General features: G+C 46.6%; 1 protein-coding gene across 1 annotated transcript in view; it reads left to right on the top strand.

Moving 5' to 3' along the window:
• Nucleotides 1-4,351: 4,351 nt before the first annotated feature.
• Nucleotides 4,352-27,758, top strand: part of LOC8033790 (eIF-2-alpha kinase activator GCN1) — a 109,176-nt gene continuing 85,769 nt past the window's right edge. The window contains exons 1-12 of the mRNA XM_042290660.1: nt 4,352-4,408; nt 4,531-4,630; nt 11,475-11,670; nt 13,043-13,151; nt 15,768-15,866; nt 20,387-20,515; nt 20,598-20,666; nt 21,086-21,194; nt 22,821-22,895; nt 24,158-24,286; nt 26,151-26,303; nt 27,390-27,487. Coding sequence (XP_042146594.1) covers nt 4,394-4,408; nt 4,531-4,630; nt 11,475-11,670; nt 13,043-13,151; nt 15,768-15,866; nt 20,387-20,515; nt 20,598-20,666; nt 21,086-21,194; nt 22,821-22,895; nt 24,158-24,286; nt 26,151-26,303; nt 27,390-27,487 — 1,281 coding nt within the window. The 5' untranslated portion in view covers nt 4,352-4,393. The remainder of the gene's footprint in view (nt 4,409-4,530; nt 4,631-11,474; nt 11,671-13,042; nt 13,152-15,767; nt 15,867-20,386; nt 20,516-20,597; nt 20,667-21,085; nt 21,195-22,820; nt 22,896-24,157; nt 24,287-26,150; nt 26,304-27,389; nt 27,488-27,758) is intronic.

Here is a 27,758-nt window from a genome sequence, read left to right as displayed (position 1 = left end):
GGGCGGTGAGGGCCGTGAGGGCGGTGAGGGCCGTGAGGGCGGTGAGGACCGTGAGGGCGGTGAGGACCGTGAGGGCGGTGAGTGGCGTGAGGGCGGTGAGTGGCGTGAGGGCCATGAGGGCCATGAGTGAGTGAGGGGCGCGAGGACCGTGAGGGGCGTGAGGGCCGTGAGGCCGGTGAGTGCGTGAGGGCCGTGAGGTTCAGTGAGGGTGAGTGAAGGGCTGAAGGTGAGTGTGACTGTGAGGGTGAGGGTGAGTGAGGGGCTGAAGGTGAGTGTAGCTGTGAGGGTGAGGGTGAGTGAGGGGCTTAGGTGAGTGTGGCTGTGAGGGTGAGGGTGAGTGAGGGCGACCTAAAATGCCGACCCCTGCTCTGGACTCACTAGTGCTAGCTACGGCTATGCCCAGCATTGGGCTACCTGTCCGTCGACGTTTTAATAAATACAGTTATTCGTTTATTGAAACAGATACTTTGTAGTGCATTCAGGTGGCGCATGCTGCAAGGAAAGCCTACGACAGGATGTCAGAGTTCTTCTCAGCGCGGCGGTTCTTGAATATATGAAAATAAATTGTTTAAACACATAAAACGACCTTTAAAACACTTAACCCTTTAAGTGCCACGCCTTATTATACGCGGGTGCGATGGTGGAGAAATTCAAATTTTACTGCATCTATGAATATAAACGAGTTTTTGATAAATAAATGTACATATCAAGGAATGGGATCGTGTCGATGGGATTGAAATGAATTCGCGCAGTAGAAATAAAATCTCGCAATAACGCGTACAAAAAAAATATAAAAAAATATCCCCCCCCCCCCCTTTCCCGGCCCTCTCTCCTCCGACCGGTTGTCAAAATTTCACAACCCCCCACGGTCCACCCAGACAAAAATTCTGTGTGCGCTAATGGCACTGTGCATGTAGGGAAATCACTGTCTAGGATTTCGAAATTACTTAAATAGTACACAGAGCTGATAAATTGACTTCATAAAAATTGTGTATGCATATCATTTTGTTTTTTCGTGCAGTTGTTAGTGTGATAGGGGAATTTCGTTCTCGTGAGGTATTACACAATTTGTCAATTTGAAACATTCGCTCCCGGTGTTCGAACAAAAATTCCCAAAAGAGTCTGGTTTCGCAAATACTGTCGGTTGGACCATAGACGTGCGCAGGATTTTTCATTGGCGGGGGGGGGGGGGGTGCGAGGTTTCCATAGAGCCCCCCCCCCCCCCCCCCTTTCTATCAACGCACTCCCACTGATGTCCTTCCGCTCATATTGTAGTGCTGAGACGAGATATGGTTATGAAACATTTATTTCAACAATATTGAATTTTAACATATACAAAATATTATTAAGCAGTTCGTTTCACTTTCTTGTGAAACGTCCGCAAAGAAAGGCAGTCCCTGCGCAGCTGAGGCGTCAGGGACACAACGCGCGTACAAAGAATTTTTATTGCTTCTAAACCATGCAGAGAAAGACGACATATATGGCGTCTTTAACAGCACAAAATATTTAAAAATACTGCCTCAACGTGACTCTGCTACCATGGAAATTGTAGTATACATACAGGGCAAGCGCATGGGTGCACCTACACATGGCGAAAGCTGTCATATGGCGTCTGCAACGTTGATGCAGAGGACGAAAAACGCCACCCAATACACAACGTAATGGCAACGCTTAAAGGGGTACTCCGCCGATTTTTTGAGCTACCTCAACTAACTATATTTTCTGACTCCCTGGCCTTTACTCTCTCCGGTATGCTATTTAGAATCGCGAAATTCATAATAGTTATTGCGAAATCGGCAAATGAAAATGATGCAAAAACCAACATTCAAATATACGCGCGCTTTTCAGGGCCGTGACGTCAGTGGCAGGCAGGCTTGCCAGTCGAGCAAGCAGCCAAAAAATAGAATATGCCAATCATTTGTTCCGTGCTGGAGCGCGGGTACTGCAGCGAGCTTCCCAAGCATTCATTTGACACCATGAAACTGCTTCGAATCAGTTTAAAACGAAATCTACAGCCCAAAGAGTGAACCCCTGCCTTCCACTGACGTCACTTTTTCATTGTTGCCAGTAGAGACTTCGAGCTTGAAAAACACGGTGAGGACCAAAACTGTAAATTCAATAACTTCGCGAAAAAACAATATTTTGACCTAATATTTGGGATACTATTTTCGCGATGTTTGTTGGTTAGTTTAGCAAAATTTCAAGCAAATCGGAGACAATGAAAAAATCGGTGGAGTAGCCCTTTAAAGGGCAACTCCACTCAATTCCGAAAAATTTAGGCTTCAATGTGATTCACATTCACAAAGCACTACTAAACAGCTCTACCTCTTCGGATTCGCGAGATGTGGAATATTATTTCTGTAATCCTAATTTAAACATCAGCAGATACCGAAACCGAAACTTCGGTTGCGTCAGGCAACATTGGTCTCGGGTCGTCAGAGTCATGGCACGTCACGTCGAACCAGGTGGTCTTGTGACGTTCGGGAGGGAGCAAAAAACCAAGCAAAGTCTTTTTTTTTTTTTTTTTTATTGGACGCGGGCAGTTCGCTCCGCATGGCGTGGACGGTGATGGCCCGGGGGCGAGGGGAAGTGGGAGAAGACGAAAGAAGAGAAAAGGAGCGGAGAAACAGACCGATAAGCGCGCAGGGCAGCGCATCCCAGGCGCATCCGTGTTACGGTGATCACGTGAACGCCCGGTCAGCCAACACCGAGAGGAGAAACACATGACGTCATTGTTCAATTTCGCTCTGAGAAGTAAAAACAAGCAAAACGTGAGAATGACGTATGCATGCCTCTGACGAAGTGGCTCAACGTTGGCCGCTCCATCTCCGTGGCATTGACTGCGCTGGTGATTGCGCCTCGCGCCGCACGCTAGAGTTGGCAGATTTCGGCTACTTGGCTCGCTTGAAGGTTTGCTGGCCAGTTTATTCAATATATAAACGGAATTCGATCGTAATATTTGACATGGGGTCTTCCTATATGATACAGATGAGGGCTACATAGTTTTCTAAATATCAAAAATGAAGCGGAGTTGCCCTTTAAAAGCACGAGAATATACCGCAGATTAAAAATGCGAGAAACAGCAAGTTACAATATTTAGTAATTATTGAAGATAAACGCTATGACATGCCATTTTTCTTCTTCTGAGCATCCAAATGTACAGTTGATAATCTTACTTTGTGGGGGAGGCACTCACTTGATCGAATAACGTTTTAGCGAACGCCCACGTTTCACCGAATGACACTTTAGCGAATAGTCGGACGCCGCGAAGCGGCGTTTTCGGGTGGGCCAAATGGGTTCACATTTTTGTAATGGGCCGCCGCAGGCGGTCGCCGCGAAGCGGTGTAAAGCGCAGCGCGGCGGATGGGTTAACGCGCGCCCCAGTTATTCGCTAAAACGACCATTCGCTCAAATGTCGCTGTTCGCTAAAATGTCATTCGCTCAAGTGATATGGACCCCGCATTATGTCATGCTCAACAAACGTTATACAAACTAATGGATATGTTATGTGGTGGTAAACATATGTCATGACTAGATTACTAAAAATGTGTAGCACGCGGGAGATATAGTGCTTTTCACCAATCTTGAAAAGTTTAAAGCAAAATTCTACGCGATTTTGTCGCGAACTGTTCGATGACTGACTCAGAACTTGTTGACAATACAATCTGTTGCTCAACGAACGGTAAAAGCAGCCACCGAAGCCGGTCATGACTCAGAGTTGATTTCAGCTTTGTTTTCACAATGGCGAGCTTTGAAAACGTCCGCTCGCATGCGCAGCCAGTGACAGGGACAACTGCAAAGCTGTCCGGTTTTTCGCCAACGGCTGGCCGTAGACGGCTTGGCGCCTGGCGCTGCGTCGCGGCGTCTTTTTGTGGTTGCTTTTTTCGTTGCGCGCACTAGAGGGAGGGAACTTTGGCGTCGGTGTTTTATGCCGTCGAAAAAGAAACCATACCGCCGGCGCAGTCGCGACTCGAGTCGGGCCAACTTTGCGCCCCCCCAAATGATTAGAGGGGGCGGCCGCCCCCCCTGTCCCCCCTGTGCGCACGCCTCTGAGTTGGACGACGACGCTTTCCTAGAGCAAAATGCACCGTCAAACTATTCAAACATCGCGCCATTCAAACTGGATTCAGGTGGATTCTAGATGCACACGTTATGCTCGTGACAGCTGGCCAGAGCAAATCTTACCGACATATATGTTGATTAGACATACCGAAACGAAGGTTTACCTGTAAAATTTTGTTAATTATCGGGAACAAACTTTGTTCTTTTCTGCCGAACCTTCTGCCCCGACCGCTCGCCGCCGGCAACGACCTAAGCGACCTAAGTTCGGCGCGTTTGTCCCATCATCATCATCATCCGCGGACGTCATGTTTTACACGCCGTGAAGAAAGTTATGGCTGGCGTGGATGTAAGTTCTTCGCATGTTAAACTAAACCCGTTATTTTTCCCAAATTTGGGGTACACACGGCTCGTTTGCGGCCGGTCAGGTCGGAAGGCGAGCTTCAGACCACGTGCTTTTTCACGTTTCAGGTCCCTCCGGTCTTCAAAGACCTGCCGGTCAAGGTCCAGACATCAAAGCTTGTCATCAGAAAAGACATTTTCTCTCAGCTTCAAGAAGCTACAAAGAATGGTAAAAATTTGCTCGCAGCGAGCTTTACACCAACTGCAATAGCACCAACCCCTCGAAAGTGCAAAAAGCGGCGTGTTCTGGTGCGTAATATTGGCTGACCGGGCGGTTCCATGCTTTGCACTATTTTTTCTTTCTCTTTTTTATTCTGACACTTCGATCACATGTCAAATTAAGTTCTACCTGGTTTCTGCCATCGAGAAATGCGTTTTGACGCCAGATATTCGTTAAATATCTCACCGGTATGCTTTTGGTCCGTGTAATTCCGTCCCCAAGCTGGCGTCAGCAACATCACACCGGCGTGACTCGCGATCCAAGTTTTCGTTTGCGTGAAGTGCTAGTCCCCGCAGGATGCTACTTACCATAGCAAGCCTGGTGTTCAGATCCCCAGGCTAAATCTTCAGTTTACGGGTATGATCATCCATCTCAGATGTCAATAGTTTCGCGCCTTTGCTTTCTCATCAGAGATGATTATATTGCTAACTCCATAAGGCCGAGATGCTTATACTAGTTGATGCAGGGGGAAGGCACAGCCAATCAGTGTCCAGCACAATCTGTGCCGAGACTGCATAGCCTTAACTGCAGTGCTCCCCGATTATGAAACGTGCATTCTGTCATAAGTTGCCCTTTGTTAAATTGGTGTTCCCTCGATGGGTTACGCTGCCATGACTCAGTAGTACTAGTACTCAGAGGGAACACTGTACTTTCATCAAGCATGAAACAGGAGGCAGTTCTTGCTCACACACGCTGGGTTTTGCAAAGAGTTTATTTATGAGGCACAAATATCTTTTCCTCTCCGCCTTTCCTCCGACCATACAACCCCACCCCTTAAAGGGCAACTCCGCTTCAATTTTGATATTGAGAAAACTATGCAGCCCTCTTTAGTATAATCTAGGAAGACCACATGTCAAACATGAAGTTCTAATTTTGTCTGTATATTTAATAAACTGGCCAGCAAACTTTCAAATGAGCCAAGTCGCCGAAATCTGCCAGCTCTAGCGTGCTACGTGAGGCGCAATCGACAGCGCAGTCAATACCACGGAGTTGGAGTAGCCAACATTGAGCCACTATGTCGGAGTCGTGTCTATGTCATTCTCACGTTTTGTTTGTTTTTACTTCTCAGGGCGAAATTGAACGATGACGTCATGAGTTTCTCCTCCCGGTGTTGGCTCAGTCGTGTCCACGTGATCACCGTAACACGGATGCGCTAGTTTGCATTGTTCTGCACGCCTTTTGGCAGCCAAGAGCTGGGAGCAGTCTTTCATCTTGCTGCTGTTGTAGTTTGAGAACGTTTTGTTTACGACACAAGCGCGGGCCGAATCTCCGACGACTAGCTGCGATGCCTGGCGAAAGATCCATAGGCCCACAATGTTGTGTTGCTGCTTGCTCGAACTACCAGTTCATTAGCCCGGGAGTTGTTTTTCCCAAGTTTCCACAAGACAGTGCGCATCTAAATGTATTGACTGACATCCTGTGCCGGTGGAAATCCGGGAAGCCATTGTCACCAAATCACAGAACAATGATCTGTTCTGATTGCTTGTGCTCATGACACTAACTAGTTTGCTGTTACCAGCTGAATAAAGAAACATGCGAAAAGATCAGTTCCACTGTGAAACCAAATGAATGTGCACTGGAGCTTGCTTATCACGGCATTCATAATTTTTGCTGACTATTTTGCTATTGACAATGAATGTGTAGTCTGCCGTACAGGTTCATACAAGTACACAATTCAGGCTACTAAAGCAGGAGACACATGCACGGTCAAACGACCACCGCGGCGGTCGTCTTGCGCCTGTAGAAACCAAGCGCGAAGACTCGGCTATTTTCAGTAAAATAAATAAATAAAATAGAAACCTACGAAGGGCATCTGGCACCCCCAAGCGGAGGACTGATGATTAATTTAGACCACCTGGGGATCTTGTGACATGTAATCGAGATCGATGTTACACAGCACCTTGTGACAATAAGCCCACGTCAAATTGCTTGCACCTCCGTCAAGATTCCAACTCAAAGCAGACGTCGGTGGATGTTTTAGCAAACTACATTGACGAAAATTGTGGAGCAGACGACCCTTGCGCTTTGCTCTACGTCACGGTCGAAGAAACACATTTTGGTGATGACTTCAGCCGCTCTTTCCGCGGGGAGCGAGCAACCAGATCGTGTTCAGAGCTAGCCTCGAACCAGGAGTTGTTAGTTCCGCGCCGCCGCGAAGGGCGCTGAGCTATAAAGTGCCGACACCGTAGCGTGCTCGCCTTTTCGCGTTGTGGTGGTGTGGTGCTGGTGTGCGGCCAGTGGGCGTTTTGCTTTGGTGCTGTGTCGATCACAGGTGCCACCATCGTGCACAAAGGTGAGCCTTAACCCAAAGAAACAGAAGGAAGGGAACGCAGATTTACGGACTCTGGCGACTTGGTGGCGTCGTGGCGGCGGTGAGCGAGGGAATGGCAGGACCACGGCTGGGAGAAACGACCAGAGCAGTCGGTTTGGGAGGGACCCGATACTTGGGTGCCATCTATCCCCGTGCAAGTGAAGCGCTCGGTGCGCCGAACATAATGTGGGCGCGTGTCGGACATAGAGTCATCACCTAAATGTTTCTTCCACCGTGCTCAAGTTCACCTGCCGTCGCATAGAGGATCACGTTACCTTTCGGACCATGTGGTTCGGCGTGACATGGTCATGACCAGGGTGGCCAGATACGGCCGAGCGAACCAGCAGATAGTCGTCCCCAACCAAGCCCAAAAAAAGCGGCGTGACCTTTGTGAAGAAGCCCAAAACAAGCGGAAGTTCAATAAATGTACACATTCTTGATAATAGTTTATTAATAATAAAATGAAAAAGAGAACCCGTTCAAATACGAAGGCGAATACTCAGCATGCCAAGCCACTATCCGTAGAGCGGATAGTGGCATGGCACGCTGAGTAACATGCCAGCTTGAGCTCCAGTTCTGGTATCGTTCTTGGAGGCGACAACTTGGTGAAGCCCATGGTAGTCAAACGTGCACTGGAAAGTGGCCGAGAGTTCCTCACGTGTTTTTTTGTTGCCATGGACTGAACGAGGTCGGCATGATGATCTCGCACGCTGCTTTTTTATCGTTTTCGGTGACTGGTCGCAGCCAGTCCTTAAGCTCTGTTTCCTTTTCCCATTCTTTACAATTGTTTTTGCTGTACTTCGACCACTTCGAAGCCATTTTGCGCCAAGTGCAATGGCAACTAGACACAACGACCGCAACTGCCGACTGGCAAGATGGAAAAGGTGCCAAAACATTAGTGAATGGATAGTAATAGTTTTGTACTTTGTGACGGACCGTAGCTTGCGCCACCTAACCGCTGCGCCAAACGGTCATGCTGTTTTTTGCGTTTTTGACGACAAACGCACTGTCAGTGAACACGAGCACTAAAATAACAATATTTGCAGGACAAACACGAATAAGCCCGAAAAACGCGATAAGCGACTGAAAAAAATCTACCAGCGGCTCAGTGAAAAAAGAACCCTAATTCCGCTTATAAAAAGTGGAACTGGCCGTCTTGGTCATGACTCTGATGACACAAGATCAGTGTTGCCTGTCGCAACAAAAGTTTCAGTTTCGGTATCTGCTGATGTTTAAAGAGACAATGAAGACAATTTCGGACGTATTTTTTGGCGATTGAACTGGGTATCAGGCACATCTCAGACAACGTTGCCCAAATTTCAGCCGAAACCGGCGCTTGTGTGCTGCGCAAATCAATTAAACAGTCGCGGTAATAATTGTACTGGGTTCAATTGTGGTGACGCCCCGAGAGTTGCAGGAAAAGCCAGGAGAAGCGGATTTCGCACTGCGCTGCGGTTCCTAGAAGCGCAACGTCACAAGAGACGCGTCAGCGATTGGTCAAAACGAGAGATGTGCCCTCGGTCATGTTTTGGTTCGCGATTCTTATGAACACTGTTCCAATTTCCACTCGAATAACCATGAAAAGTATACATCGGACCGGAAGTGATTACCAAACCGTAAATAAAACAGCATACTTATTTTTCTCTGTGCTACACTAGACGCGAAACGGGCGGCAAGCAACAAAGGGTGAACAAAATTAATAAAAAAATAGCACAGCGCGGAGTACGCGGGAGACGTCTGGTTTTGGTTTCAGATGTCGATGTCGTGTTTACTTTGGGAACACGCTACTAGAAGGATTCTGAGAAGTGGTAGTCATGCCAAATTTGTGCGCTGTAGATGACTGTCCAAACGGTTGACTGAAAACCAGTAATCGTTCGGGCGGCGCTAGTTTTCACGTGTGAGCTGCTGTTCGTGTTCTTTGACGACGAAAGGAGGACGTCTGACTGTGGTGAAAACCAGAAATTGTGCTGTTTATTTTCTCCTTCTTGTGGAGCATCCCCTGGGAGGAACCGGTTCCCGGAACGGGTCGCTGCCGCTTTCCCCTTGGCATCTTTTCCACGTCCCTGTCCTTCTGCAACGCGCTGTTCTCGTCTCGCCCGAGCGAATGTTGCTGGCTGCTTTGCTGCTCAGAGCCTGCTGGCCGCTCGTTGCCGGCTGGACGGTCACTGTTGGGTGATGGCGGAGGACGCCGCACACATACTTCCGTTCCGTTGCTTTTAGGTCACTGAACGGAAGCCCAAACTCGCTCGCGAGAGCGGCATTGTCAGCCATGTTGACAGACCTGACGAAACAATTGTTCCACTGCGGTGCTATAACCCACCGCAGTAACCAGAGTCTCGATCTCCTAAATGCTACCGATACTGACTATTCACACTTTATGTCACTCCCTATGTCACCTCCGTTTTCGGAGGCCCAGAAATGAGAATGGAGATAGTTCAGTTTCGGTTTCTTAAGCTCTTTAGTAGGCACAGAAATACACGTTACAAATGTCTGCAAAAAAAATTGGGCAGTGTGCTAGGTTCCCAAGAAGCCTAAAAACACCATTTAGAAAAACACTTATAATCATCTTCATTGTTTCTTTAAACTGAGATTAGAGAACTAACATCCCACATTTCGTGAACCTGAAGAAGAAGGGCAGTTTAGTAGTGCTTTGGGAAATAAAGTCACATGTAAGCCTAAAAGTTTTGGAATTGAGCGGAGTTGCCCTTTAAAAGAACAGTGACGCTCCCCTAATTTCTTTTTTTAAACTTTTTGTTAGGCGATTTATTATGGTGCCCGAAGACTGTCTGTCCAATCAAAATTATACTACAGCGTCACATATATTTATAATAAAGACAAAATATGCAACTGCTCAAAAACGAAACCGAAATTTGACGGGGGGGAAGAAGAAATATAGAGGAGGAGAAAGTTACCAAAAACCACATAACTGTGCAACTTTTTTTTTTTTTTTTTCAATCAATGTGTTAGCAGTTTTTTAGTATACACGAAAAATGGGTATCATATTTGTTTATTTTTAGTGTTGAGTCTGTGCCTTCGATGACTCATGACTTCGATTATCTTTGGTGGTTGTGTCGAAAGCATAGAAAATGGCATGTGACCACATAGAAGAGAGTGAGCGCAACTCAAACCGGCCAGTCCTCGATCGGCAGTTTTCGGGTGGAAAGAAAACTAATTTCGAGCCACTAATGGGTCTATTGCTACATTACCCAAGCGTCATAAAAATGCAGGGACTGGTGTTTCACGCGCCGCACGTGCCGGCATCTGCAGCACTAACTCTTCAAAAGCAAAAGCTTAAAACAAATGGCATCTTGCACGCGCGTTCGTCAACGCTTTATTTTGGTTATTTACTTTGAATCTTTTATACGGGGAAGGCGTGCGCGTGTGACGCGTGGAACACCAATCCCTGCATTCTCCTTGATGCTTGGGTAATACAGCAATAGGTCTATTGTGTTCTGGGTAGTTGAGCTGTCATATGTCGGTGTCCCTTGAAGGGGGAACACTACTCAAAAAGAACAATTTCTGCAAAAACAGTCGATTTTGAAAAATGTCATATTTACATGCAGCAACGTCTAGACTCTAGACAGTACTCCCAGAAAGTTTCATTGGTTTACACTGCATAGTTATTTTTTGATAAATTATTTTTGGTCTATTGATGCTAAAGAAAAGGTAGAGGTTGGAGCACTTTGAACACATTTTTCTCCATTCCACTTTTCGGCATGAATTTCACTTTAGGAAAACTTTTCTTTTGTTATTACGTAACTTGTATTCACCTTTATGAGTTTTTCTGGGGTGAAATTTTAAGGGGAAGACTAGCTGTGGAGCTTGTATTTTTTATTTTTGTCTTTTTGTGTTTATGTGACTTTTTTTGTTATGAAAGATGGCATAATATAAAAATATAGTTCTATAGCTGTCTGCTCTGAACTTTCTTGAAGCAATATAACGCATGAAAATGACAAATTTATAAGTAATTTCAAAACAATAGTTTACCTACAGAGACACGCCCACTTTCATCTTTGAACATTTGCAGTTTTTTTGTATTTCATCCAGGTTAACAAAATTTGGCAGAAATGTTCTCAACGGCAACAGAAACCAGCCCTGTAAATGTCATTTAAATCAGACAAGTGGTTCAAACATTCGCTTTTTCGAGCAGTGTCCCGCCTTAACAAAGCAAACAGATAGGGGATTACCTCTCCTCCATGGGTGATCCGCTTAATCGGAAGTGGCAAAACAGGAAATGTTGCAGTGAATTATGCCTGAACTTGCCAAGTTCGTGCCCCTTACTATCTTTACGTCCCTCACTCGGCTTCAAACTCGCAAGGTTTCGAGGCTTACGAACTCGCTCGCCCTTGCCTCATGTCTGAGGATGAGTGAGAACACTCGCGAGTAAGTTTTCTCCGAGGCCCGCGTTTGATGAGATAATCTTATTAAGAGGGGAGGCTTTCTCGTTTCTTTGTCCCTTTAACGTTTAACTCCTTTCCGCAGTGTTGCTGCCGGAACCCCGTCTGCGGGGCCTGTGCCACGTGCTGCGGCTCACGCTGCCGCGCTACCACGGCAGCAACTCGCGCCACCTGGTGGAGCAGTTCCTCGAGTGCCTGCTCAAGAACCACCCGTCGAGCGCCGGCCAGCTCATTGCCACCGTGCTCGAGGTGTCCCGCGAGCACCGGCCCCTCTTCATTACGTGAGTGTCCTCACGCGCTACTCTTCTCGCTAGGCCGGGCACCTCTTGGCGGCTGGACGTGAAGGGGGGGGGCACCGAAGGTATTCTCATCCGGTGTCATCGTTCGAGTGTCCTACGTTACAAAGTGCTTACAAACATCGACAGTTTGCCGAGGCCCTATGCCACTGGTTGTGTGCAATGTGGCGAAGAGAGAAAGAGTGAGCACTAGGAAGGTGAAACGGGGGAGGAGGTTTCTCCTCTCCAGCCTTCCTAGTGCTTGCCCTTTCTTCCTTGCCCGGCGTTGCCTTCGTTTGTACTGCACGCAACTAGTGACACAAAGTGTGACTAGTTGTGACACTTCAGCACATTACGTGGAAAAGCAGCGGTGGCACTGCCTTTCCTACCTTTCTTCAAAGAGGTGTTCGCCCTATGATGTCTCGGAAGTCGCTGCTCAAAAAGATTTTTACCGATGCGTGACAAGCGTTTTTCGAGCTGGACGAGCGTGCACTCAATTATTGTTGTGTATAGCGATGTTTTTATATCTGCATATTGGGAAGCCTGATGCTTGACAATGCGCTGTCACAGTGCGAACGTAGCGGATCCCATGTGCAAAGCAACAACATCAATGCGACTTCTTTTTCTTTTTTTTTTTGTTTTGTGCATTATTTTGCAGGTTTACATTACTTGACTCAGTTCGGTCGTAGCGCTCTTTTAGCATTGTGCTGGCGAAGGAAAATGTGGCTCAGTGGTTTTAGCCGATGCGAGCCAAGCTGAACTGTGCCTCAGTAAATGCCAGTTATCTGCACGCAGAATGCCGATAACGGTGATCGACAGTTGAAGACCGTGTTGGAAAAATATGTCGATCGGAAAGCATTACCCGTGCCCGGCACATCGGGCATCATGTTCAGTGTTTCGAGGCAAAATTATGTTTCCCATCTTGCATCTTTAGATGAGTCCTCGGCGAGCCGCGTGCAAAAGTGGCCATACAGGCATCTCTGAGAGGTCTGTTGAAAGTACCGTGTAACGTTCAGTGACATCTGGAAAGGCTTCTGGTTACATCGCGGCAATTTAGCTGGGTGCTCAAAACCAAAAGCAGTGACTGATTTCTGGCTTCCGTCCATTTTCCTGGTGTACCTGATAATCGTATTGGTATAGGTGTGCACAGCGGGGAGGGGGGTGGCATAGCTTGCTTGTCCCCCAACCCCTTTCCTTTGCACTGCTATGCATATTGGGATGTTGTGTCAACACATGCAGATTACGATTTGAAAAGAAGCCGGATGCTTTTCTTCCTATTGATATCAACCTTTAATGTCTCCCTAGTTTTCTACAGGCCTCAAATACTTCAGTGTTCTCTGGGGTTCTAAACCTGGAATTTTTTCATGGTACCTGACAGGAAGAACCTGGCTCGCACGTGTCTCACGGCCCTCAGCTGGTCGTGCAAGGTCGCAAGCCAAGTCTTCGTCAACAAGGGAGACCTCAAGCCAGACAAGATGAGGGACCTCGTAAGTCTTCGGTCCTCGCCACTTTTCACTAGGGTTCCGTGAATTCGGCATTTATTTTTCATCAAATTCGGGTGTTATTTGTCACTATTAATTATTTCCCCTTTGAATCTGTGATTTTTTGTGTCTAATTTCAGTGCCGGAGGGAAATATTTGTTTGTCGTGCTTGTTTTGTAAAGTGACCGTATAATTACTGGAGAAATGTTATAATTTATAAGTAGGGTGTGTACTTTCCGGTGTTTATTTGTGAGAAAAATCGGCGGATGTTTTTCGGTGTTTATTTATTTTCGAAACACCGGTGTATTTCGGTGGAACGTCTCACGACGAGGCTAAAATCGGTGATTATCGGTGGAAAAAATGCAATTGATCACAGACAGAGAGTTCCAATTTTATTCATATATTTCATACACTTCTCGAGGAAGCATGTATTTTTCACACTTCGTTATTATAGTAGATGCAAGCATACTTCGAGAGGCTTGCATCCGTCATGGCAGCACGTTCCTTGCGGTTCACAACCCACAATTTTGAAAACGCACGCTCCACATTTGCGCTGGACAGAAGAAATCCCAAAATGTCCAGCGAGGCTTGGGACAGTTGTGGCCAGTCAGGTAAATGAAGTTTCCAAAATAACACTGGATCAACGGTGCTAGTCACAGCATACTGGCGGTAAGAAAGAAACTCTGATTCTAGGTCACTCAGCTAGCTCTCGTCTCGGAGGACCAGCCGATAAATACTTTCATAAGGCACAAATCCCCCTGGCAGCTCCACGTTTATGCACGGATTAACAATTGGCACGCGGAACCAGAACGACGACTCATCCATGAAATCTGTAGCGTAGTCATCCTGAGCTTTCCGCTCACTTCCCATCCTGGTGGCCTTCTACTCCGCGTGACGACGAAGGGAAGCAAGTCTCACGCTGAGAAAACCCGCAGACGCGGGACGGACGCGCCTTCTCAAACACGACTGCAAATTTTTTTACAGAACGGTCCTTTTATATACAGCCGAAAAACTCCCCCGCCAACAAAATCCCTTTTCCGTTTCCCCAAAAGCCCATGAAAACCAAACAGATAACAAGGAACGCACCTCAGTTCTGAAAGGTCAGTAGCCCCGTACGACACGGATGTTGGCAGTGTCTTGCAGGAACCACAGCAACCTCTGAATACCTGACTTGCACCAACATTACTTGGCCAGACACAATGGGGAAAGGGCACGTGAGAGCGTACCCTCCACTGCGCTAATTTTTCCACAAAAGGGGGCCATGGATGACACAATGGGGGAAAGGCGTGCGAGAGCTTAGCTTCCACTGCGTTAACTAGACGCTTTTGACTGCCAGAAAGGAGAACGGACTGACGCCACGTGCAAGCCATGTATGGACACTGGAAGAATGCAGGATCCACGAGATAACACGTTTGACGAATCTCTACGGGGAAAGGATTTCGCTGGGTCGGAAAAGTGCAACGACCGGTGTTTTTCGGTTTTAACCAGGGCGAAAATATCCAACCACCGGTGTTTTTCGGTTTTAACAGATTTTGTATTTTCGTTACCGACGGATGTTTATCGGTGTTTTTCGGTTAAAACCGGAAAATACACACCCTATTTATAAGTTATACATTTTAATATTTTCTCCAATAATGCTGGTAAAGATAAGAGAAGGGAATGAGGCAAGGAATGTTGTTTTAATAGAAAGGAAGAACCCAAGAACAATTTAGTGCAGCTGTTTTCCAAATTAAGGAGGCAAAAAAAAAAAAAAAAAAAGGTAGCATAGATAATTTCTTGTAAAGCTGGCGTTTTTTTTTCCCCCTTTAAGAATTGTTTGAGTTTTTTTTTTTTTTTTATTGATTCAAAGGAACTTGTTTCAGGTTTAATTTTCTGCGTTTATCGATATATACCAAAAAGCACAGAACTCTACTTATAAACAGAAACACACTGGCAAAAAACTTGTTTTCCTTCTACCAATATGTTTCACTCCGTTCATGCTTGTTGACTTTTCCGAAGGCCAGAATTGTTGACTGATGCATTATGAATGCTTCAATGTGGCCGTGGCGCACCAAAATGTGTCGAGCTTTCTTTGTACTAACTGCCAAACAATGTCGAATTGTCCCAAATGTTAAGCGTGGTGCAGAAGAATTAGCATCACAATACTAGCAGTTTAATTGTAAAGCCAGCATGTAACAATCGCCGTTTTCACTGTGGTTCAACGATTCGACAGTCTGGTTGCTTCCTTTCTGTTCATCAGCTGGACGTTTGCTTCTGTTACGTATTCCTTTGTTTCTTTAACTTTGAGGAGGCTGCTTAGTAGCACATAATATTGTGTGTGCAAGTGCCGTACCGGGCAAAGGCACTTACGGTGGAGCTTGTGCAGTTGCTTCAGCAACGAAGCTTGCCCCACATTCTCAACTTTTTGTGGAAATCCCTATGTCGAGGTATCGCCGTTGCCACCGTGCCTCACGCTAGCCGTTACCATCATATCCACCACTTTGCTGTGCCTTGTGCATAGTCTCAAATAGACTCATTGGACGTTCAGCTTGACCGGGAAGTCAAAAATGCCGTTATGCGGGGTGGCGGAGAACGTTGTCGTCATCTAGGCATGAAGCGGGCGCCTTCCTTTCTTCTCGCCAGGTGGAGGCCCAGGCCAACCTGCTGCTGTCTGTGGTGTCCGCCTGCGACGCCACGCTCAACAAGAAGGCCAGGCGCAAGATGAACTACCTGTGGAAACAGGTAACTGCCTAACTTTTTTTTTTTTAAAAAAGCCACTAGAACATTTTTTTGCGATCGTCTATTTATGGCCATAACTCATTTTATGTGCTCTCGGCATCCTAAATATCCAAACATTAAATTCATGCGTGGCTAATTTCTCTATTAAAATTGGTATCAAAGATTGATTACCTCGGAAATATTGCAGACGCCAGAGGGCATCGTCAAAGGAGGAGAAGCCCTTCTTCTCGTCCAACGGTGTCCTCTGGTGCTTGCAATAGTTACAGTGTAATTATCTTTGATACTGATTTTAATAGAGAAATCGGTCACGCATGAATGTATTGTGTTTGATTTTCTAGGATGCTTAGTGCCCATAGATAGAGTTATGACCAAAGACAGACTATCACAGAAAGTAATTTAGTGCCCCTTTTCAAATCATTTCATATTGAACTGTCATTGTTCTGTCCATTACCCACTGTATAACTTTTTCCTTGCGCAGTTGCTTCACCCAGCAGATAACTTGTGTCTTGTTTTGTTCTATGACGCAATGATTTGATGCAGCTTGCATGGCGTTTGTTGTTGTTTGTTGGTTTATTTTACGCGTGTCAACGTTTCGTGGTTATATTTTGCGCCGCTCTACCCACCCTTTCCCCCTGCAGTAATGCGTCTGGCTCTGCGGCACTGTGGGGTAACAGGAATAAATAAACAAACAAAAAATTGAAAAATAGAGGTGCGTACGAGCTGGTGAAGATTTGATTTTCACTGATTTGCTTCAAAATTGGTTCCACACATTAATAGGCAGATCTGAAGAAGTAATTCCAATTACAAGTCGCAGTAGTCTTTTTTAGCAAAGTTCCTTAAGTTTCGAATTTGTTCTGGGAGGCAGAGAGGCTCTGTTGGCAGCACTGAGAACAGGACGTCAAATGTTGCAACTTCTTCCCAACAAATTACAAAACGTTTATGGAAAAAAAAAAAAACGCAAAATACTGTGTTTTTTAGACTGCTTGCTCAACTGGAATGTAATTCGACGTGCAACATTGGATCACTGGAGAGAGCAGGAAAATTTGAATGTTGGTTTTGCCATTGCCTTCATTTGTTGTTTTCTAGGTAACTATTTTGAATTCAAAGATAATAAATCGCAAACCAGAAAAAAGCAAAGCCTGGGTATTGTGAGAATGCATTCAGTTTCGGCAGCTAAAAGAAACGCTGGAGCTCCCCTTTAAAGAAACAATACAGTGTAGACCGCATATACCATATGTCGCAGGAGTCGCGAAAATCCGCACTATAAGCGGTACCGCGCTATAACCAAAACATTAATTTTTCAGGCCAAAATACATGCCATGAGACAACTTACCTTTGTAAAACAATTTATTTTATGTTAAATAAAGCTTAGTTTGAGGGAAGTCTATTTCATCAGACTAGGACACTTCTCTCTCAAGTGTTTCACACATTTTGAAAGAAATGAGCGACTTTTGTCTGGCGCAGCCTTTTAACGGCGTCGCGGGTTGTGGACGGACGTTGCGAGCGTTCAGGATTGCTAACCCTAATCACTTTTCTCCGGTGATAAAAACGTGTGAAAATTCGCATCCTTTATACAGTACGCGCCAGTAATACCTTCAACTTGAGCACAGGCATGAAGTGCTCCAAATAAGAAATCCGAGCGATGTTCGAAAACACAAATGCTTAGAAAGCACCACTGTAGTTGAAGTAAACAAACACGACGACACGGGCGTTTCTGCCATCTTGAGAGTGCCGCCGACATCGCCGCACGAATAGGTGGATCTTTCCTCCTAGTACGTGCTGGGTTATCATAGCGACACACAACGAAAATTCACAGTCAAGGATAGCGCTTTTACGGGGAACAATGAGCGTCCACCACACCATCTACGTCGACGATCACAACCGACGCCACGTTTGCGGATAGAAGCAGCCGACCCGCGACCGGCATGCAACGCGTGCGAACACTTCTCCTCGACGTGCGATTGGTCTGTCGTTGCGGTTGTTTCTAACGCACAGAGCGGAGGGACGCACAACACGCATGTGAGCGACACATGCGTGCGTCCCTCCGTCGCTATGGCAACTGAAGCCTCTCTCTTCGCTTCTCCCCGCTTCTTCGAGCAACCTCCTTGCCCCGCGAGTGCCGCTTGCGGCTAGCACCGTCATCTAGTGTCGCACAGGGAAGCGTGCTCGCTGCTTCGGTTGGTCGCTGCGGTCGGCGGGCTGTTACAGAAACCGCACTATAACCGGTATTTCCCTTTGCGCGCCTGCATTTTAAGCGGTATGTAATTACATGGATTTCTATGGGAGCCGAACCGGTGGTTTAAAAAAGCCGCATTATACCCGGTCCTGCACTATAAGCGGTTACGTTGTAAGTGGTCTATACTGTACAATGAAAAGAGATTTTTTTTTTAAAAAGCTTATTTGGGTTGCAAAGTTTTCAAATAATTTTGGTCCAAAAAAAAAAAAATATATTTGTGCAGTATTTACGTTGTTGGACACAATTTAGGTGGAGGTCATGGCCTGCTCTAAGCCCCGCCCACAGATCAGTGGCCCCACCCATTACCAAAATGACGTGGCTGCTCGACCGAACACGCCAACAAGCCTAGTGTCTTCCTTTCATGACATCCTGTATGTCTACCACAAAATCCCGTAAGGACGCCCCCTCCCGAGAGATTGCCCATCCTGTTTTTTTTGGGGAGCTAAATATCTGTATCATAAAAATTCCAAAAAGTCGCCCACCCCCCGATTCCCGTTGGATGTCAAGTGATGTCCGACGGGACTTGCACATCAACGAAACGATCTGCAGTACCAGTACATCCGAGAAGCGGGTTTCCGCGTTTTTGTCTTCATTCTGCGAGCGTGATATCAGCTCCCGTAACAGGCAAGTTGTTCCTGCATGTATATTGCATCATAAAACGCGAATCTGCTGCGTTCGTGGTTTGCGCTATCCGTTCCCGAGTTTGTGGCGGATTCCCGCGTTTCTGTCCACGATCTGCGTGCGCGATATCGATTTTTAGCTGTAACATGCACGAGTTCTTCCCGCGTGTATATTGCAACGTGAAATGTGATTCTGCTGCGTCTTCGATCTGCGGTACTTGTTTCCGTAACACGCGAGTTTGTAGCGTATTCCCGCGTTTTTGTCTGCGATCTGCACACGCGATTTCGGTTTCCGCGATATGCAAGATTGTAGCAGGTTCCTACATGTTGATTGCACCGTGAAACTTGAATCTGCTGCGTCCGTGATCTGCAGTATATGTTCCCGTGAAATGCGAATTCTCGGCAGGTGTTTGCAGGTCCTTTGCGCAGTGCAACACAAACCTGCTGCGTCGGCCACTTGCGGTATCCTTTCCCTTGACGCAGGAGTTTGTAGCGAATTTCCGCGTGTTTATCACATCGTTAAACATGAATTTGCTGTTTCAACGATCTGCGATATCAGTTCCCGCGTCACGTGTTTTGTAGCGGGTGCCCCGGTGCTTATCATTAATTTTTTATAAAGTTTTGTTGTGGCATCCCCAAAGATAGCCCACCCCATGTTTTTAACCTTTTATCTCTTCATTTTGGGTGGGTGTTCTTATGGGGTTTTGTGGTAGTCTGGTGTCGCACACCACCTGCTAATCGTGCGAACAGACGCGTGGCAGCCGCCGGCATTTTCTGCTATTTCACCACTGTCTATCTTCATCTGCAATCATAGATTTTTGAAACTGAATTCTTTGCTAACATAGGATACATTCTTGGGCTCACTCCTCACCCCCCAAAAGTCTCATGATAAAACATACCATTTTTGATTGAATCTAGGCCATCATCAATTCTAGGTCAACACCAAAAAATCAAAAAGTGAAAAAAAGCAAAAAAACTTCAATTGTAAGTTGATAAAAACAAAGTAAAAAACAAACAAAATCACCAACTAAAATTGGCATAATATTTATTCTGATCCAGAAAACTCACGAAAACGTCCAGGCCGTCGTTGTCCCTCGACCTTTTGTCTCAGTGGAGTTTTTAACAAACTCACGTTTGTCGCCATAGGCTAAACCCAAATTGCTTCGTGAACCATTGTACCCAGCCCTTGCTTGCTTCGAACTCTGTTCGAGGCACATCTCGGGCTTTCGCAACTTCACCCGCTTTTGCTTGGATGATTTCCATAGTCACAGGAAGTGATGCTGCTCTTTGAGTTCCGATGAATAGTCGAGGTGGCGTCAACGGTGCGTCGGTTTTGGGTAGCTCAGGGGTGCGGCCGCAAGATGGCGTAGAGAGTTCCGCGGAACCGGAGTCACATTGTTGTTTCCAAGCCAACCCCCAATTTTCAATTTCCACCTTTTTTAAAAAAAATACAATCGGCCTAGTTTCAAATAAATATGGCATGTCTACCTTTCACCAGTCGGACGAAATCGGCCATATTTGGGGGGCGATGTCGCTCACCAAATTAAACTAGGGTTTTGTCGGCCGCGCACAAAATGTTTGCGCACGTTTTACGTGCAAGGATGTTTCGAAGCACGACTGGAGCAGACTGCAATCCGGTACCGAGTTTTCGCCTTTTCTTCCGGCAGGTGACTCCCGAAGCCTACCTGGAGGTGCTGGCAACCCTGGAGTCGTCTTGTCCCGTGCTGCTCTCCTGGTGCTTCCTGATTGGCTACCTGGACACGCAGAAGCTCAGGGAGCTTATCCACAGCCACAAGGTACCGAGAGGCAATCGGGTTGGGGAACGTCTTTGCCCGTCGCCCGAAGCCCTCGCTAACGGTTCTTCTCGCTCCTCGGTAGGCCAAGTTCCTGGAGGTGTTCCGCACTGCGGTCCTTGGCAGCAAGACTCCAGCCCCCACTCATGTCCTGGTGAGCTGAGCTGGAGTTTGGGCATCGTTTATCTGGAGTTTTTTAAATGCGATGGTGTTTCTAGGGCCACCAAGGCGCGAGATCGAGTGCATCCATCCGTAGTGGCTCAATCATTTAATTTAGCTCGGAAAACCCGAATTGATGTGTAGTTGTACGGCATTTCAGTATGAAAGAATTTGCACAAAAATGGCACCGTGCTGAGGCGTACCGAGAGCACTGAGCACGACAAACGCTTGAAGGGATGCAAAGGATGCCAAATGCTATTGCATTGCATTTCTCTTGGCAGCAGCCAAAGAAAAGGTTTAATTTTCTGGACTGTACCCCCCACTCCTATACCGTTGGGGAAAAGCCTGTTCGGCCGCTTTTTGCCGGCCTCTGTCCCTTTTTGCCGAGTCGGCCATCTCCCGTGCCTGCCGCAGGAGCAATCGAGGTCCCTGCTGAGGCACGTGACCCACGACGACTTCAAGGGGCAGCTGCTGCCGGCCCTGCAGAAGGCCATGCTCAGGAACCCTGAGATCATCATGGAAAGTAAGCACACTTCCCCTTCCCACTCGTTGTACACTTGGAAACCATTGTTGGCAGCAGATAGCACCGATCGTTGCGCCGAGCATGACGAGCAAAACGCAGAGAGACGTTCTTCGCTGTGACTGCAGACAACACAATGACTAACACAGATTGTAGGCAACCTGGAGAGAGTAGGGGCAGGTATGCCGAGTCGTCCATATTCATGTCCACCGCGGTGGGGCCAAGTGCAATTGGTCAGAGCCGTATTTGGGGAGAGTTTGGCCAGTCTGTGATCTCACCGCTGTAATGCCCCCTCGCCGGCGAGCCAATTGGCCCGCGGTGCAGAGCAAGAGGCGTGAGCGCATGCGCGTGAACTCTCGGCTGCTCCCAGCTGAGCGGAGAGGGCCGTCATCTTCATTCATTCTCCCAGCAGAATGCGGGGGATCAACATCCAAATTTCGGTTCTTTACTTTTATTTGGCAGGCCCTGGCAAGAAAATGATATAGCGTTATTCCTCGGTGGCTTAAAAAGCTTACAAATCAAGCTTCTCCACGTTTGAACGCATATTTTGATTGAGGCAAAAAAGAAATAAGCCCGTAGCAGACGACGCGTAGCCTCAACAGTGCTCCGCGCCGACACCGTTGCAGCAATGCTCATCTCCTTTTTGCTCCCTTCTTCCTCTCTCGCTCCTTCGGCGGTCTCCTCTCTTTCCTTCTCTCCTCTCCGGCGCCTTCGTTGCCACACCCACTGGCCAAACTCTCCCAATATACGGCTCTGCAATTGGCCACCGGAGCGGCACTCTGCCGCCGATAAAAGGCCGTCGCTGTGCATGCACGAGGGCGTTTGGGATCGCGGTTTGGGCAACAACGGCCAATAAATGACTGCATGTTGTTGAACCAGTGCGTTGTGTCATTCTCCAAGACAGGTAGCAGCAGCCAGGGAATTGCTACAAGATATCTCTCATATGCAAGAATATATCATTGTTTTGTTTTAATAATAATATGTTTTATTATCATCAACGTCAAGTCGATGGACGAAGAAAAAAGCTGTCTTGACTTTCAAAGCTGATTTTACCAGCTTTGAAGGTTGCTGTACTTGTATTTATGGGAACAGAGCAGACATTCTTTATTCACAAAAAGGTATGCTGGAGGATATGTATCGTAAATGACTATTCTTGCTGACTGTATTTTGCGAAGTGTATGTTCGGGGAATATTTCGTGACCAAAAATTTCACTATTTGGAGTGGTATGCTATATATCTGTTACCACGGGCCGGTATATTCCTGGGATTCATAAAACATGGGTCCTCGTGAAAATCAAGTCGTGTGCTTTATTCGTATTATCATGAACAGCCAAAAACATTTTTAAAGTTACTTTCCTCTAACTGAAGTGGCACGGAATGTGTTTGTTGATGATGATGATCTTTCTTCCTGCTGAGTATGAGCATGCAACATGCACGTGCGAAGGGACTACCCTTCGCAGTGGAGTTTTGGAACTGTGGAGTTCGAGCTCACTTTGAGTTTGGACGTCTAAGAATTCTAACGCCAGTAATCGTGTGGTTCTACCGAGAGCCACGAATGTTGCCTCTAAACTTGCGAGGCTGGGACCCCGAGGTTCGTTCAAAAGGGGTGCGCGTGCGACCTCTTTGCAGGCGTGGCGCACGTGATGCAGGGAGTCTCTCTGGAGCTGAGTCCCTACCTGGGCGACCTGGGCAAGAGCATTGCACGTGAGTGGCACCGAAACGGCCGTTCGTTCTTGCTTCACGGAACTTCAACATGCTCCGGAAGGAACACGACATTCTTAGTACGCAGTTTCCGTTTCCGTGAAGAAGTGATTGCAGCATTTTGCCTTACTTCCTATTTTGCTTCCATGGTCGCTGCTATAAGCCCCCTCACATTTGTGCGAAAATTTGTTTTCCGGGAAAATTACGGGCGAGATCGCCTCCCCTCTAAAAAGTGTTGTTACCACGACCTATGCAGATGCGAAAACGCCTGATGCCTGGAGCACGACTCCGACTGGTGCACTTAGCCTCCCATTCCTCCCGTGCGTCCAAAGGGGTCCCAAAGTGGCAGCAAATGGTGTCACAAAAGCCGGAGTGTCATGTTTTTTCCGTTACTGAATGTGCATCAGATTAATGGGCCTCTTAACACTGCATGGATTCGCAATTTGTTGTCGAGTGGCGTTTGCAGTGATGCGGTGTCACTAGCGTTTCTATCCACTCTGGGGCTCGGTAAGGGCACACTGCGTGGTTAAGAAAACACTACTTGAAAATTGCAATATTTTTTTTTAATGCCATTAAGTAGTTTTAATAACTTTTAAATACTCCGGCGAATGGCGTCAAGAAGTTTCACTCCTGTAACTAAAGAATTTTTTCTGGAGTAATCATTTGCAGGTGTGCCGGCACCATCTAAAGTGCAGCTTTCTGAACTTTCGAGCGCGTTTATCTCACTTTCATTTTTTGGCATCAAATCTTGGTTCGGGAAAACAGCCACTTGATAATAAATTGATACATGGAGCTGGTTTTTGAAGTTTCTGTACTGAAATTTAGTAAGAAATGCAGCTGTGAGCTTACTTTCTGCGTTTTCATGGCTTTTAGTTATGTAAAGTTGCAACATCTTCAACCTGATGCACCCAAAAAAAATTAACTTTTTTCACATTTTTATTTTTGATTCAAAATGGTATGGTTTATGCAATTTCTTTCCATAGTCACATGTCATGGGTGTCATACTGTATGTTTCACCAAAAGAACTGGCCATCATCTTAACCTTTTCTAAACAATAGTTTTTCTCGGGGAGTGCAGTGATTATTTTATGTACTTTTACACAACTCTTTCAAGGATTAACTTGTAAGCTTAAAACTTTGCGTGTCATCCTCTTTCCCAGCTATGATTATTTCCTGCAAATTTTATATAAATAAGAATAACAGTTGAAAAGTTCACCTTCCTGAGTAGTGTCCTCCCTCATTGATGGTCGCGGTTCCTACGTGCAGAACACCTGATTGCCAAGGACGAGGCATGCCGCCAGGGGGCGGTGCTGGCCCTCCGCCACCTGGCCAAGCAGTGCGGCTCCCAGGAGGCCCTAGAGGTGCTCCTCTCGCACCTCGTGGAGGTGCTCAACGGTAGGCTGCAACGTAAACTATTCTGTGTTTACCTTAGATCTTGTTCTTTTAGTACGCTCTACAAGTCTGCCAAATGCCCACCTAGTTTGAGAAGGGCATGGGCTGTGGCAGTTTCTCAGTACCGCTTAGAAACCTAGCAGAAATCTGAGCCCGAAATTAGAGAAGCTTAATGTCGGTAGTCGTTTTACTCAGAGAGGGCAAGAGAGAAGAGGGGAAAGGACTGCCGGCACTTTCGTTTTTACGCCTTGGACGCATGTGTTTCTCCAAGTTCAGCTGTTTTCTTCGCGGTTTCCTCTCATTTATTTTACTTCCAGATGTAATTAGAGCTAGTGGAATCAATGGCGACAATCCCCTGGTCGTTGGGACATCATTGTTCGGTTAATAGGCTGCACGAATAACAACCGAAAGCGCAGGATATTGTCGAAGGACATCTGTATCGCTCACGGGATCCGACAAAGGCAACTGCGACTGCAATGCCTTCAAACTCCGTCGCTTTCCAAATGACCAAAACCTCCGGCGGCAGTGGGTTGTGTCCATAAACTGTATAGGGTGTCTAGCGACTGGGAAAACCGAGAATCGTCAGGGAAATTTTATTTACTGGGAAAAATCGCCGAATTGTCAGGGATATGGTCAAAAAGTGAGCCGGAAATACCATTGAGTGCCCTGAACAAAGACATGAGGCCTTGGAGGCAGAAAAATAGGCAATAAATTCTGCTTAGATCAATGCACAAGCTCTGCCAATACCATCTAGAAGACAAGGCCTGCGCTCAACGTTTCATTAGTAGATCCCCGACCCGCCCCAATTGGCAAACAGGCTGAAGCATGACGAGAGTATGAGCCACGTGCGGCCACGTCTGCGGAGCGCAAGCGTTGGATCCAGTCCCAGCCTTGGGTTGGATTGGATTGAGGGCGTGATACTAGGCTAGATCCAGTTAGAGCTACTAGATTTAGTTACAAATGGGAAAGCCGCAGACCCCAATCCAATCCAAGCCTCAAGCCAAAAGTATCTGAAAGTGTGCATCTGGCAGCCGTGCCGCCATTTGGTTATTAACTGACATGTCGGGTTAAAAAACAAAACAAAAAAACTTTCAGCCTTTTCATTTTGGTGAAGAAGGAACACCAGCAAAGCTGTGCTATGGTAGGTATGAAGTAATGGCCGGCCGCAAGTTGGCAAGCCAGAGTGGAAAGGTTTGGAAAGGATGTCGCCATCTATGAGTGACGGTGGCAACCATGTCTGGTTGTCGCCGTCGCTCATAGATGGCGGTAGCTGTCCAGAGTGTTGTGTTGACATTTGTTTGCTGGCAGACACGATCCTGGTGGGGAAACTAGCCCTTAACAGCTCCGCTGTAGTATTAAGGGGGGACACTACCCAAAAAAGTAAAGTTTTGAAACACTTGTCCGATTTAAATTATATTTACAGGGCTTGTTTCTGTTGATGTTGAGAACATTTCTGCCAATTTTTGTTAACCTGGGTGAAGTACAAAAAAAAATTGCGAACGTTCAAAGACGAAAGTGGGCGTGTCTGCGTAGAAGAACTATCGTTTTGAAATTACTTATAAATTTGTGATTTTCATGTGTTATATTGCTTTAGGACAGTTCAGAGCAGATAACTATGGAGCTATATTTCTGTGTTATACCATCTTTCATGACAAAAAAGCCACATAAACACAAATACAGTTATTTAGATTTCCATCCTTGTTGGGGAATTTGAGAGAGAGGGAGACACCCTGTCTGAAGGTCGTCGCGAAAAGGCAAAACAGCGAGCAAAGAACAAAGACGGAATGAGGTTCCTTGTTTTCCTTCTTTGTTCTTTAACTTTTTGCAAATGTTTCTTTCATGCAATTTGGGCCCTCTGACGTTGCAGGGTCCGAGGGCAAGCTGAGCACAACGGAGCAGCGGCTGGGCGTTCTGATGGGGTTTGGAGAGGTGAGCTGCCACGTGGTGACGGGGGCCTCCCACGTGCAGAAGCTCAGCGAAGCTGCCCTCAAGCACCTGCTTCAGGTGCTCAAGTCGGAAGGTGAGGGTGCTCTCGCACTTCATAGTGCTGCCGGAGTTGCCCAGCGCTTACACAGGCCACCGTGACGTCCTGACGTTCCGTGACGTCCTGTATTAGCTGGTCAATAGACCGTTTTCAAAAGCGCACGCCATCTTGTAGTTGCAGCACCAATTATTCGAGTCTGCAATTGCTTCGTGCCCAAGAAACGGCGACCACCAATGTTGCTCGATGGGGTTTTGAAAAGGGCCCACTGATAGCGTTGTTCGTTGCACATTGCTTTCTTGGTTGCAAATCACTATTTGTTTGATTATTGCGTCGCTCGTGCGCAGTCCTGGTTCTTGTTTGCGATTGATTGGCCAATTATCAATTAATTGGGGTGTTCCTGCGCTACTTTGCTTTTTTGTTGCAGTTGGTTGATAAGTACATCTGTTCTATATTTTTTGCTGCATTATTCTGTTTTTCTGCTGCATTTTGATGGTTGGTCAATTAATTGTGCCTTATTGAACGAGCCTTTTTTGGTTGTGAATCGTTGCTTGTTGAATTAATTGGGGTGTTCCCAGCACTGCCCTGCCCTCTTTGTCGTGATTGAGCGATAAGTAAATTTGTTTTATTCTCAATTGCATAGTTCTGCTTTTGTGCTCTAATCTTTTGACTGGACAATTGATTGAGCTGTTTGTTAAGGCACGAAATGCTTTTTAATGGACCTCCCCCCCCCCCCCCACCCCCAAATCCCAAAGTTTTGTCCATCCATGCATGTCCCCGTTAAACTTGTCAAGGAAATTGACGCCACGTGACCTATGCATCCAGTTTCCTTACTCAATGTACCGGGGAAATTGATAAAGACGAAGGTCCTTCTTCACTCCCAAAACGACGGTTTAATGTCTCCTAAATAATTTTAAACAATTGCACCTCACATATACTGCATTTTATTTATTATAGGACTGTGGTGCTAGAAGTCACTGCCATTTTCTATGTGACAGTTTAGCATTTTAATTAATTGATTGGGCAACCAATCATGCTCCTCATCGTGCCGTCCTGCTTTGGTGTTGTGATGAACCGGTGAGTCAATTCGTTTGCGTTTCAATTGATTGGCTCGTCCGTGTGCAGTGCACGAGGGCACCCTCCTGCTCACCCTGAAGGTGATGTCCAAGTGGTGCTCCCGCTTCACGGAGGACGTGCCGGCGTTCCTCGTCGAAGGATTTCAGGTGGGTTTGTTTGCCGAAAAAGGTGCAAAAGCAACGGCTGTCGAAGTAACTCGCGTTTGGAACAAAAGCTACCAGTTTGTGCTATAGGTCCTTTGTAAAGGCGATTTTGGGCACTCCGCTTTGCCTAATAGCAAGCGTATGGGGAGTTGAGCGAACTAGCTTTCTTCCTGACTTTAAAAGAAAGCTTTGAGGGGAGAGAAGTCCATATTTTCTTCTTTGTTTTCTCCAGTTTCTTCGAAGATGTTGAAGAAATTCTAACGTGAGAAAGCCA

Source organism: Ixodes scapularis, unplaced genomic scaffold (assembly GCF_016920785.2).
Source record: "Ixodes scapularis isolate PalLabHiFi unplaced genomic scaffold, ASM1692078v2 PGA_scaffold1__304_contigs__length_218370807, whole genome shotgun sequence".
NCBI classification, from domain to species: Eukaryota; Metazoa; Arthropoda; class Arachnida; order Ixodida; family Ixodidae; genus Ixodes; species Ixodes scapularis.
Note: the sequence above shows the minus strand (reverse complement) of the source record. Positions and strands in the feature narration are given on the sequence as shown.